The sequence below is a fragment of the Coptis chinensis genome, chromosome 2 (assembly GCF_015680905.1).
Source record: "Coptis chinensis isolate HL-2020 chromosome 2, ASM1568090v1, whole genome shotgun sequence".
In the NCBI taxonomy this organism is placed as follows: domain Eukaryota; kingdom Viridiplantae; phylum Streptophyta; class Magnoliopsida; order Ranunculales; family Ranunculaceae; genus Coptis; species Coptis chinensis.
In genome coordinates this window covers 30,860,498-30,875,091 of record NC_141457.1, presented here as the reverse complement: position 1 = coordinate 30,875,091, position 14,594 = coordinate 30,860,498, and the positions used below count along the sequence as shown (strand labels likewise).

At 39.5% G+C, this 14,594-nt stretch overlaps 1 protein-coding gene across 1 annotated transcript; it reads left to right on the top strand.

Annotated features, from left to right (window-relative positions):
* Positions 1–13,374: 13,374 nt before the first annotated feature.
* Positions 13,375–14,479, top strand: LOC147515754 (uncharacterized). The gene is made up of 4 exons (XM_086588579.1): positions 13,375–13,510; positions 13,607–13,728; positions 13,805–14,083; positions 14,170–14,479. The coding sequence occupies exons 1-4, from the start codon at positions 13,409–13,411 to the stop codon at positions 14,225–14,227; spliced, it is 561 nt and encodes a 186-aa protein (XP_086444705.1). The 5' UTR covers positions 13,375–13,408; the 3' UTR covers positions 14,228–14,479.
* The last annotated feature ends 115 nt before the right edge of the window (positions 14,480–14,594 follow it).

The following is a 14,594-nucleotide window of genomic DNA, read 5'->3' as shown; positions in this document are numbered from 1 at the left end:
ATATGCAGTAAGCTGAGGTGAATACGAGTCGTCATCACTTACCAGCAGATGCCTCCATCCTAACTGCAAGATCCTGTCGTGGAACCAACCTCCATAAGTCTCGCTTCCCAACAAGTCTTCGAAAGACTACTCCATTATCACTATAGGAGATGTCATCACAAAACTACTCTCTAGAACAGCTACAAACGATTCTGGAACAACCCACAAAAATTGGAATTTTTTGTGCCTATGGATGTCAGAGCACAGGGGGCGCTCAAACTATGCCTGGGTAGGGCGCGGGGTGCGCTCTAGTCTAAGTTGAGTGATAGGCACTTAGGCGCAGGGCACGCTCACTTTTTGCCTGGGATGGGTGCGGGATGCGCCTTGGTGAATTTCGAGTTCTAGGCACTTAGGCCCAGGGCACGCTCACTTTTTGCCTGGGATGGGCGCGAGTCGCTTCGAGGTGAATTTCGAAGTTCTGGTGGGCAAAAGCGCAGTGGTGCTCAAGCTGAAGTCTTGGTAGCTCCGTGCGGTGAAGTGCTAAAGTGAAGAAGAAAAAAGGGAAACTTGGGAGTGAAAGGTAAGAGATGAAAGTGGGATGTAGTGTGGGTTGTGAGTGTAGAATGAAGGAAGTTTATATAGGTTGTGAGCTTCCAAAACGAATCGGCAAGTTGCCAAAAAGTTTTAAGGCAATTGCTGGAAACAAAATATTTTCGAAACCGAAAATGGAAATAATCCATATTCTTGATTCTAAAACAAACCTAATATCTTTTAGATTGAATTTTGAATAGTAACTTTTAAACTCTTTTAGATTTCATCCTACCACCATATCTACTCATAGCCTGCCAATATCGGCAATATTCCCAACAATCACTCCAAAACACCTTCTAAAATTGAGGATCATATAAAAATCTTGCTAGAATAAATAATACCACCCCAAAACAATTCGGGAATCTGGGATTAACAATAAAATTAACGCACAATTTGAAAAGAACCAGATTAAAACAAAAATTCAAATTCAAATACAAGTAACTACTGAATTCAAATTTAACTACGGAATTCAAAAATTAACATCCGAACTAATAAAAACAAATAAAAAACAACACCAACTCATAATATCTCTAAACCATGTGCTGCTGGTAGAGGATGGAGCATGAGATGAGGATGGGCTTGAGCCATATGTCCTTCGGCGACGACGCTCGTGCCTCATAGACGCCTCCTCAGAAGAAGAACCCCCGTGGGGTGGGAAGCGTTCAAGCATATCTTCTCGGAACTTGCGTTGTGCTTCCATCTTGGCCTTCATCTCTTCCCAATGCTCATCCTCGCGCTGGGCACGAGTCTCATAGTTACGATGTATGACAGTCTGGCGAGTCCGGAGGTCTTCACAAATTGTATTAAGAGAACGCATGCCACGATGAAGCACCATCATGCATTTTGCATCAGACGTACACCTCTCCAAGGCATCGGCATCAAAACATGTCGTGTCCTCCTCATCATCATCCGAGTCAGTCTCTTCCCCTACCCTCTCTCCAGGCAACCTCTAAACCTTCTAAACACAGTCCGTATACGCTATGACATTCGTATACAACTTAATCATAGTACACTCAGTTTTCGGAGTTGCTCTCAAACTCATCATGATCTTTGTTATCAAAACGGGGAGAGGTGCAATACTCTTCCCAACTCCCCTAATCATATTAATCAAAAACTCGAGAATACAGAATTCATACTTCTGCTCCTAGAGTATCCATAGAACGTGAAGAAAGTTCAGAATGATGTCACTAACCTTCTCCTTCCCGATGACATTCCTACCAATCCACTGAGCTATAGCCAGCTGGTTGGTTAGCAAAGAAGACTGACGAACACAATGCGAGCTCGCATTGTAGTTCCATTCCAAAACCGTCGCGTTCATCAAAGGCTCGATCCCACTAAATTGGGATTCCTGCAATGTGGCGTCGAGATGGCGTCTAGGTGGAATGCCTAAAATCTCAGCTAGCAACCTCGTAGATACTTCTCTCCACGTCCTGGCCACCGTAACAAAAATTCTATTCCCGTCCAACTCCCTCGTCCTATAAAATTTTTGGACCAAATCTTTGTGATAAAAATCGTTCGTCGAATACCACAAATGCCTCAAATCCCTCCTAATCATCTCGTCACTGTAAAACGGTGCGAAGCGGTCGGCCGTAAAATCTTGTTCCGGCAAAATTCTCCGTCTTTGCGCCATTGAAGTTTTGAAACTATTTGTGGGTATGAATAAGGTAGGGAAAGAGTTTGAAACCAAACTCACTAAAAACAATGGGAGGTGGTGCGGTGGTGGTGGTGGTGGATTAAATTTTTGAAATTTTGTTAAGTTTTGGTAGTGGGAAAGGATGGAAACGGTGTGGGAGAGATTATGGAGAAGATTTGGAGTGGGTTTGAATTTTTGGGCGTGTTGTATTTAGGATTTTTTTATTTTTTATTTTTTATTTTTTTAGGGTTTGGAAGCTTTGGTAATGGCGGAAGTGAGAAGGAACTCGCGACTGTTTTGTTTTTGGAGGAAGGGGACGCACGTGCGTGCGGTATTGGGCCCAAGCCTAATTTGATTTTCGAAACTTTTCGATTTTTTGCACAACTTAAAACTAAAATTTCCGCTTCGTTACCGGTCCAATTTTTGCGAATGAGATATGGAAACGATCAGGAGAGAATTTTCAATCCAATGATCCATAAAACACTCTATTCCAACCATGGGTGATATATAAGAAAATGGAAAATGCCTCGAAATACGTGAGTGACGTAAGTTATGTGAACGAATGAAATCTAAATTCATAGATAATGTCAACCCCAAATAAAATTACGATTAAACGGCATAAGTAACAAAAATGGAAAGTTGAACAATCAAGGACGGAAAAATCAACACCCCACTCCCAAACAAATTTTTGGCAACGAAGTTTGAAAATTTGTTTTAAATGTGGGTCTTTTAAAGTCAGATTCCCGAGACTTCTTAGATTACTATTTTTATGGTTTTGATATTTTTTACTTTTTATGAATAAGATTTAATATAAGAAAAATGAAAAACAATAAAGACATAATTCACACCATAAAGAAACATGACTCAAAAACTGAGAAAACATGCAAGAGTGAAAAACGTGAATTATGTTAAACGTGGACTTAGGATCCGGTACTTACAGCCACACACTCCATAGGGAGGGCCCGATGGCCTGAATGGCCGGTGCACTTACTAATATATGGACGTGGAAGGAAAAACACCAAACAACAAACTGAGTCTTTTATAGTCAAATACTCAAAACTATATTTAAAACATATGTATATACTTAACATGCAGTTTACCATATATCAACAACCGAAATAGTTGTGGATCATTCCATAAATAATTAACATGGAATGCACCCCCAAATAGAATCAAATACCAAGATTTTCTATGACGCAACTTAGTGAAATGGAAGCGAAGTCTGATAGATCTAGAACGTAACCGAGAATGCACCTTCATCTTCATCTTTGAACGAGAGGGTGTCCAAGTGAATGATCGTGGGAAAATGGATGTTTGTAGAAGATATGTTGGATATGGATTACTTTTAGAAGTAAGGATAGGAAGAAATGAGGATGTGGGTTTAGCACAAAACTCATTCATGGTGTAGGTAGGAACTGTCTCAATTCTGAAAATGAAGGTGTCAAGTGCTTTTCCCTTGGGAATTATTTCTGTATTAAGAGGATTTAGAAAATCATTAAGCACAAAAAGAAGCAAGAGGGTCAAGTGCAAACTCCAGGTTCCTTTGAAAAGGTGGAAGGTGGGGAAAATTGGTGATGGGAGATGAATGAGTGTCAGCTAGAGCTCTCAGGTATAGATCATTAGAAGCTTTGAGATATGCAAGACATTCCTCGATAGGTGGGTCAAAAGAATCATTGGGATAGAGGGTGAAAAATTCTTCTTCTGTCATAGTATTAAGGGATGAAGGAATGTTGGCAGGGTGGGACTCGTAAGGTGGCAAGGAAGAGTTGCAAAAGAGACGAAGGAAATCTTCCTCGACTTCCAGAGAGTTCTCGTCGAAGTTGGAACTTCCAAAGGAAAGGAATTTGTGTATCTGATTATCAGGAAACGTGTTGTTAAAATACTCTTGAGCTAAGCTTTCTATTATGTTAACCTCACCATCGATAGTTGTATCAGGCAACTGTTTCATCATTTTAAAAACATTGACCTCCACAGAAAGATGGCCAAATGACAAGGACATTGAACCATCACGACAGTTAATAAGCGCGTTGGTAGTTGCTAAGAAAGGATGCCCTCAAATGATCAGAACAGAGTCGTTGGCGACTTCTGTATTGAGGATAACGAAATCAACAGGATAGTAAAAATCCTGAACCTTAACAAGCAAGTTTTCCACTACACCCTTAGGTTACTTAATAGACCTATCAGCTAATTGCAACGTCATTTTTGTAGGTTGCATCTCCTGTAGACCTATTTGTTTATATAAATAATAAGGGAGTAAGTTAACACTCGCCCCTAGGTCTAATAAAGCAGTGTTCGTGTGAGTATCCCCTAAGGTGCATTGTACAGTAGGACGACCAGAGTCCTTATACTTAACGATTCCATTGTGTTCCGTTAAAGTTGCAAACTGTTAAGTTAAAAAGGTGTCTTTAGGAATCTTTGTCTTACGCCTAGTAGTGCACAACTCTTTGAGAAACTTCGCATGGTGTGGTAACTTTTTAAGTGCTTCAAGAAAAGATAAGTTTATCGTTAGATTTTTAAAAACTTCCCTAATCTCGTCAAAATTTGTATTCTTGTTTAACATAGCTAATCTCTGAGGAAACGGTGGTTTCTCTCTATATTTAGCATATGGATCAACATGATGTTTAACCTTGCTTTTCTATTTCTTAGGCTGTGGTTTAACTGGTACCTCTACAGGGGTAGGATCTTCAGTTTCTGTTTCGGTATGTAGTTTAATATTTGGTGTAGGGACTACTGGTGGGGTAACTATAGGCATAGTTACTTTGTTATCAACCACTCTACCTGAACGGAGAGTGGTGATGGAATTTAGCTCACCTACATTTTCATTATCCTTACTAGTATTACTGTTTACCTCAAAGGCTGTGTTTGTTGTTTTAGGATTAGGTATCGCTTGACCTGGAAACACACCTTTAGGTTGTACTTTCTCTTGTGCTAACTACTGTAAGGAAAGCTGGATGGCTTGTAAAATCTGTTGTTGGGTTTGGATAAAGGCATCAAAACGATCTGGTTGTGGAGGAGTGTTAGATATAGGTTGTGTGACAGGAACTATGTCACGTTGATTATTAATGGGTGGATTTTGATAGTTATTATTTACCGGAATGATACCTCTATTAGCATTATAATTATTATTGTTATAATTATTATAAATTCCTTGTCCTTGTCCTTGCCTCGGTTGAGCGTGGTTGTAATTGTTTGTTGGCCTAACATTTTGGTTATTAAACCTTGGAGGTTGTTGATTATTTCGCCAACCGAAGTTGGGGTTTTGTCTCTAAGCTGCGTTAGGTTCGCTATTAATGGAACAAACATTATCTTGTTGTGATTGTTGTTGTTCATAGGCGAGAGGACAATAGGAGTCGGGATGCTCTGGACTCAAACAGAAATTATATGGATTGGTGTTGACATTCATGACGGGAGTAGGCTTTTGTTGAATAGAAATAGCCTCTACCTTTTTAGTGAGAGATTCGATTAAATTTTTAAGTTCAGGATCGGGTTTCATCTCAAACATACGGGTGGTCTTAACTGTTATAGAAGAACTAGCGAAACAAGAGATATCGTCACTACCCCCCTTATTATTATTACGCTTTGTTTGATCTTTTTAAAAATTTATAAGCCTCTGAGGCTCCCTTACTGAGGAAACTACCCCCATTCATTATGTCAAGCACCTCTTTGTGGTGGTGTAACAGTCCCTTGAAAAAGACACGAACTAACATGTCTTTCGCGAGGTTATGGTGTGGACACTCTATAAGAAGATCGGTGAAATGATTCCAAGCCTCTAAAAATGATTCATGAGGATTCTGTCAAAAGAACATTTCAGCGGTCTTCAGTGGTGGGTAAAAATGTTCCATAAATAGTTGAACAAGTTTGGCCCACGAGTCCACAGAATTAGGCGCTTGGGCAGTTAGCCAAGACGCCGCCTTATCAGCTAAAGTGAAAGGAAACACCCTTAGTTTAATTTGTTCAGCACTAACCGTAGGATGGTGGAATATAGTAAGGACTTGTTCAATCCTACGCATATGCTGATAAGGCTTTTCATGGTCTAACCCATGAAAAACGGGTAACAAATTAAATATATTTGGGGGGATTCAGAAATCTCCCACTGGGTCTGATAGAACGATGCAATATTTTGGGCTATCGTTCAAGGCTTTATAAAAGTCCGAGAGAGGAGACTCTTTTTCTTCAGCCATTATTTCAAGTGTGGTGTGTGGTATATTAGCTAGAGTACTAGTGAGTGGTATACTAGAAAGGCGTGTTTGTTGACGTTGCCGGTTGATTACGTTAGGCATTTTTCTTCGGCCTGACCTTAATCTCATGCAAGGCTAAGACCAATCTTAACTAAACACGACAACACTCCAAACAATCCTGATATGCTAGTATGAACCTCTAACAGGAGATGCGAGGTGTGGAAGAAAGAAGTACCTGAATGCCTCTTTGCTTTGCTTATGAATAGCGTCTTGTATACGCGTGCTCAGTGTGTATAACGAGTTAGAAACACTGAATAACTTGAAGTAATGGAAGTTTGAACTAACCTGTGGAAATTGGGCGGTTTAGAGTAGAGGGCGCAGGTCGCGCTCAGAATCAGCCTAGATAGGGCGCGGGTAGCGCTCAGGTCCAACTCGAGCTCTAGGCGCTTCAGCGCGGGGAGTGCTCGAACTTTGCCTTGGCAAGGTGCGTGTCGCGCTCAGGTAAAACTCAAGTTCCAGGCGCTTCAGCGCGGGGGGCACTCGAGTTTTGCCTTGGCAAGGTGCGGGTCGTGCTCAGGTAAAACTCAAGTTCCATGCGTTTAGGCACGGGGGGCGCTCGAGTTTTTCCTTAATAGGGCACGAGTCGCGCTCTGTGTATTCCTGTGAGAAAAATTCAGTTCTGAAACAAACAACCACAATTAGAATCAAACAAGAGTGGGTGGGTTATGGGACTTTGGAAGACTAACAATACTAAAGAAAATAATACTAAAGGGAACTAAGATGGCAGCGGCGCCATTTGATATGGGTAAAATGGTAGTTTTACCCACGAATAAGTAACGAGACTCAAACGCAAGTAAAACTAAAACTAGACTTGGTTATATATGTTATCAAAGTTTTCTACTCTCAATGTTATCGCAATAGAGTTGGAGTAAAAGATTCGTTCCACTCCTAGTTCTTTAGTATTCAATGTTTTCTAAGATTATCGGTCCTAGCCAAAGTTAATGAGAGTAGTGATGGAATTATACTACGATACAAATTATACTAATAAGATATGATATATAATTCAACTACGAAATGCTAAGGTTTGAATCTAGATAAAGAATTAGGGGGGAATTGATTCCACCTTGAATCCAACTTAATAAACTAGCATAGATTGTTGTAATCCAATTTTTATGTTCTTAAGATAATAATTGGTCGTTCTAATCCCTAATTATTCATGGCAATCTCTACCAACAAATGACTAGCATGTGAGGAAGTTCAACCCATTCTCATGGCGAATCAACTACCTTCTAGAGTGGAATAGACTCTTGCAACTATTTCTACACTACACAATCAAGTTTTCATCAAGGCTTCATCAAACCCCTCTAATGGAGGTTTAGCCTTGATTCATCAAACTATCATTTTCAATTGAATTTAAACAAGACATCATAAAAAGATTGTAAATTTACTTATTTCAATTCAAATGGAAATCTAATTATGCAAGATTTAATTGAAACTAATAATGATAAATAACAAAATCTATGGATTGAAACTAAATAATTAATAGAAAATGAAACTAGATTATGAAGAACTAACTAACTTATTTAATCTAATAAAGAAATAACAATTAATTCAATAACTAAATTAAAACAAGATAATATAAAAACTAAAACTATATGCTCCTGGCTGCCTAAAAACTAGCATGCTTAAGAGTTAAGTCTTGTGTCTTGAAATGGAGGAGACAAGATCCACATTTTCGTGCATGGGCTGAGGAGCCATGTTTTGGGCCGGAAAATCGAGCCCAAAGCCCAATTCCTTTAGTCTACAGAGGCTTTTTCAGCTGGATTTGACTTCCACAGACTTTTCGTCCACTTCTGCTCCTCTGATTGGGTCAAGGCTTGGACCATTGGAAAGCTCCTTCTGAGCCGGTCTTTTTGACATAAGGTAGGCCTAATTTTGAGATATGAGTCCAAAGTTACGGTCTTCAGAAGTTTTGCTGACTTTTGTGCGTTGTTTCTGCCCGCGTTGACTTTGACTTTTCAGCTTTGACCGGGCTTTAAAAAAGCTTTTTCTCCTTGAATCTTGGCCTTTAATCATAGAACTCCTTAGCAACCAACCTTTTCTCCTTTATCTCGCAAAAGTGACACATTTCTGCACATAATCGACTCCAATGCCTGAAATACATAAAAACACGTAATCAGCGTTAACTCTTATTTATTACTCACATAATTGGTCTAAAAGTATTATTGTTAAGGGGTTAAAACTACAGTTTTGGGCTTTTATCAGGGGGAAACAATCATATCTGCTTGCTTTATACAGAATAGGATACCCAACAAGAAAACATGGAATAAGACACCATATGAATTATGGAAAGGTCATGTACCTAACCTGAAATACTTCAAAATGTGGGGGTGTTTTGCAAAGGTTCTAGTGAACGAACCTAAAAAGAGAAAATTGGGTCCTAGAATTGTTGATTGTATGCTCATTGGTTATGCTCATAATAGCGCTGCATATAGATTTTTAGTAGTAAAATCTGATAATAACCTTGTCGATGCTAACACTATTATAGAGAGTAAAAATGTGGATTTCTTTAAGAATATGTTTCCTTTGAAAATTGGCATTGAGAGGTTGGTTGTTCCTAGTGAACAACAATCAACAGATCTTGAAATTTCTGAACAAGAAATTCGGAAGAGTAAAAGAGATAGAAAATACACCAATTTTAGTGATGACTTTTACATGTTTCTCGTTGATGATGATCCTGTGACGTATAATGAAGAAATCAGTTCTAGAGATGCACTTTTCTAGAAAGATGCTATAAACTCAGAACTAGATTCAATTATATCTAATCACACATGGGAGATAGTTGATCTACCTCCTGGGGCAAAACCTATACGTTACAAGTGGATCTTCAAAAAGAAATTGAAGCTAGATGGTTCCATTAATAAATACAAGGCTAGACTAGTAGTCAAGGGATTCTCCTAGAAAAAAGACATTTACTATTTTGATACTTATGCTTCTGTAACTAGGATTTCTTCTATAAAAGATTCTAATGGCTCTCGTTGCTATTTATAATTTATTTATTCATCAAATGGATGTAAAAATTGTATTTTTGATTGGTGATCTTGATGAAAATATATATATGATGCAGCCTGAGGGTACTATAGTACTAGGGAATGAGCATAATGTATGCAAATTAGTTAAGTCTTTATATAGGTTGAAACAAGCGCCAAAACAATGACATAAAAAGTTTGACAGTGTCATGATGTCCAATGGATATCAAATAAATGATGCTAATAAATATATTTACTTTAAATCTTTTGATGTGAATATATATATGATTATCTGTTTATATGTGGATGACATGTTAATCATGAGTCCTAGCCTTGATGGGTTGAGAACATCAAGATGTTCTTATCCTTTTAATTTGAAATGAAGGATTTGGGAGAAGCTGATGTGATTTTTGGAATCAAAATCATCAGAAACTGTGATGGCTATACGCTTTCACAAGAGCATTATGTTGAGAAGTTTTTGAAGAAATTTAACTATTATGATAGTAAGCCTGTGTCGGCACCTTATGAGGCAAGTAGTGAACTTCAGAAAAATAATCAACATAGTGTCCTTCAGTCTAAATATGCCCAAATTATTGAATTGGTAGTCTCATGTACTTAATGAATTGCACTAGACCTGAATTGGTAGTCTAAAGCAAGTGCTGAGGCTGAGTTGCTTATAAACCTCTTGGCAGATCTTCTTATTGGTACAAAACCGCTTCCAGATGTACCTATGCATTGTGACTGTCAGGCCGCAATAGCAAAGGCAAAGAGCAAATTGTATAATGGGAAAAACAGACATATCCGTCTGAGACTACAGTCTATAAAGCAGCTGCTAGAATCTGGAGTTGTGGCTCTAGATTATGTGAGGTCAGAGTTAAATTTGGCCGATCCTCTGACCAAACCGCTTAGCAGGAGGCAAGTAGTTGAAATGTCAAGGGGGATGAGACTTTTGCCTAAGATAAAGGGCAACGCTGACGGCAACCCCACCTATGTGATTGGAGATCCCCATAAAGTAGGTTCAAAGGGAAAAACAAGTCACCTAGTCGCTCTGGTATGCTATTGTCTTTTTTAAGACGTCCCACCCTATGACGAGATAGTATTTTTGTATACTTTGTATAACTTGAATTGCAATAAGTAAGGATGAGTTATTTTACTCTTATTGGAATCCATAGTCCATTTTATAATGAGATAGTATATTTTTACTGCAATGTACACTTGATGGATATCCACCTACGTGAATGTAGAACTGGGTCGATTCTTATGAGTATTCGGGCAAATATTCTAGAGCATTCATGGAACACAGGTAGTGCAGGGCCAAAAAGTGCAATACCGCAGAATAGGCATATAATGAAATAGCAGTGTGGGTGCATGTGATCTATTTGACTACAAGGGAATGTTGGTTCAAAGATTTTTTAATCCACCACTTTCACGTATTATAAGACATGTTACCCTATGACTGGTTCAAGCCCGTAAAACACCAGTATCATAGGCATTGCTTTTTCGATTCTCTCTGGCATTTCGTTAACCCATTTTTTTTTGTAATATCCTATTCCAAAATAGTGGGGGACTATTAATATTTTGAAATAGTGGGGGATTATTGGAATCTCTATTGTATTTCTAAATACTAGTGTGTGTATTAATCCATCCATTGGGTTCTTCTATAGCTCTTCTATAGCTCCTACAGATTGGGTTCTTGTTCCGGTACTTAATCCATCCATTGGATAGTCCTCTCAGCAAGTTCACTGTAGCACTCCTACCATTGCTCTTCCTCTAGTGAGTGATCCTGCTATTGTTCACCCTACAGTGACTGCACCACCTCCAGTTTCTTCTCAGCCACCCACTGCCGCTACTACAGATGGGTACTCTTCTAATCCAGGGTCTAGACCTTCTCCTATTAGATATACTATGGTCACTCATCACAGGGATGGTATTCACCGACCTAAGGTTTGCACTGATGGTACAGTGCGGTGCCCTCTTCCTCGTGCACTTGCTACCCAGCTTACCTCCTCCACTGAGGAACCCACTTGTTACTCACAGGCTGCTCGGTTTCCTGAATGGCATCAGGCGATGACAGACGAGTTTAATGCTCTTTTGAAGAACGAGACATGGACTCTTGTCCCTCCTCCCAAGGGTGAGCTTATTGTACCAAACAAATGGGTGTTCAGACTGAAGCTAAAATCAAATGCTTCTATTGAGCGACCTCAGGCTCGGTTAGTGGCTAAAGGCTTTCATCAACAGCATGGCATTAACTATGATGAGACATTTAGTCCAGTAGTAAAACCAACTACTATTCGGACAGTATTGAGTCTGGCTGTATCTTATGGTTTGTCCTTGCACCAGTTGGATGTCAAGAATGCCTTTCTCCATGGCTTTCTTGATGCTACCATTTTTATGCGCCAGCCACCTGGCTTTGTTGATCCTACTCATCCCGACCATGTATGCCGACTTTATAAAGCTATTGATGGTCTTAAGCAGGCTCCTCGAGCTTGGTTTCAGCGTCTCAGCACCTTTCTTTTTCATTATGGGTTTCTTTAGAGTTGTGCAGATCCATCTATGTTTGTCTTTCGCCGCTCATCAGAGATAATGGTTCTGTTACTGTATGTTGATGACATTATTTTGACTGGAAATGTTTCATCTCTGCTATCCTCCTTCATCTCTATTCTTGGAGCAGAATTTGAGATTAAGGACCTTGAATCTCTCTCATACTTCTTAGGTATTGAGATCACCTCTATTGCCACTGGTCTTCATCTGTCACAGACTAAGTACATTGTTGATCTACTTCGGCGTTACTCTATGACGGAATGTAAACCTTGTGGCATCCCTGTGTGTGCCAAGTCTCAGCTCTCTACGATGCGACTGAGTATCGCCAGCTTGTTGGCTCTCTTCAGTATTTGGCTTTCACTCGCCCTGACAATGCACATGTTGTTCATCACGTTGCCCAATTTATGAGTGCTCCATGTACTCTACATTTGATTGCGGCTAAACGTATTCTTCGGTACCTTAAGGGTTCTATAGAGTGTGGCTTATTGATTCGTCGTTCTCCTACTCCCCTAGCCATTCGGGCTTATTTTGATGCTGACTGGGCGGGGTGTCTAGATTCCCGCCGTTCTACCACTGGTTTTTGTGTCTTCTTGGGTTCCACCCGGTTTCTGATCGCCAAGAAGCAACCCCTTTTCATTTCGATCTTGAGGCTGAGTATCGATCTCTTGCTCATGTGTGTGTTGAAACTATTTGGGTCTCTCATCTACTGCGAGAGCTCCAATTGTTGGTTTCAGGCCCTATCACCCTTTTCTATGACAACATAAGCGCTACTTACATGGCTGCCAACCCAGTGTTTCATGCCCGGACTAAGCACATTGAGTTGGACTATCACTTCATTCGAGAGTGTCTTATTGTTGGGACTCACCAAGTCCAGTTTGTTCCCTCCCATGATCAGTTAGCTGATCGATATTTTCACCAAAAGGCTACACAAGCCTCATTTTCAACTTCTGCGGTTCAACCTCGTCTCTCCAGGACAGTCGAGTTTCCGGGGGAGTGTTAAGAATACACACATGACATAGCTCATATGTTTCCTTTTATGTAATATTTGCTATATATTCTTTGTTATTCTTTCCTTTATACATGGCTTGTATATCAAGATTCTTTATGTATAAACATTACCTCCAAGAGAGAAGAATACATCCAATTATCTTTCTCTACAATCAGAAAGTTCTATAAAGATTCGAAGCATATCGCCACATGAGCGTGCACTGAGTAAAGGAAGGACATGAAATATGTTCCAAAGATTAATGGTGCACAACAAAATTTAAAAACAGAAAAGACAAAAGAAATAGGTGCCAATTAATTTACATGATCTCCAAGTGTTTGGAGGTGCACACATCACTGGTCAAGTTTAGAGAATAGAAGGCCACAAAGTTTTCCAAGACTATAGTAGCTGACCTATTCCATTGGTTTTTTTGTCTCCAGTGCTATTCTCTTCATTTATATATCACGTACCCATGCAAAAAAGCAATGCAAGAAGAATTACACATTTGCTTAATTATAACTGTTTGCTAATTGCTCCTATTTCTTTCATTTTGATCATGGCTTTCAGGGCAACGGTTTGTACCTTTATTCTAATTACGTAAATCTTTGTTTTCAATAAGCATTTTATCTGATTTTCTTTTAGCTACCTCAATAAAACGTACACGCTGCAGAGTTATTGGAGGATGATGATAGGTCGCATGGGAGCTAATCGGACTATCGCTACGTCCACCATTCCGAAAATGAAACCCTATTCACCTACAGTTGATGCCCACCTTCACCAGACAAAACCAAGGTACCATTTATGTTGATCTGCAGCTTGTAGTTTGAGTAATCAAAATTCAAAATTTTGAGGAATCAAATTTTTTCAGGACTATAAAAGGAGAATATGTTCCAGTGTACGTATCATTGGGTTTGATCCTGTTAACCACCTCATTTGTTTTCGTCACTGCGAAGCAGCACTTATGGTACTCTCCAGCGGTGCAAGTTAGCAAGAAGAGGAGGGGGTCATTGCCAGAGTTGTCAGATCCAGACTACGTGGTGGATGAGTCAGACAAATTCATCAAGAGGTCCTTTTTTAGGAAGGTCGCCCACGTCCAGGATCACAATCCAACCATGCCTAACACCCTCAGAGGGGATGTGTACTCTCGGTACATCCTCCACTAATTCTGAACCCCTTCCATTTCACTAATTACTGATTTTAATACAGAGAAAATTTGTGTACATACTCTTGCAGCCCTGTGCAAGCTGAAACGTTGAAGTCGGTCGGAGTTAACCCAGCGACTCGTATCTGAATTGGCCGGACTTAACCGATAGCAACATTGTTGGTTTTATATATGAAGTTTGTAAATACTACAATATAAGATGGACTCATTGATTACTAAGAATTCTCCTTAGTTTGTTGAGACTTGAATGACTAGGGAATTGCCTGCTTCCTGTGTCCGTCCCTCTGTATATAATCAAGGGAAAGTATAAAGCATTTCGTTTGGTAACTTCTCTTCAGTTTCTTATTTTGCAATTAGCAATAAAACGGGAGATTTATCGTATGGTAATGTAACTTATGTCTCTCTTGTCATAGCAAGGAAATCTGAACCTCATGTTGTTCGTCAAATTGTCTTGCAATGAGCTCTCTAAACGACTCCCATTGCATTTAGAATATTA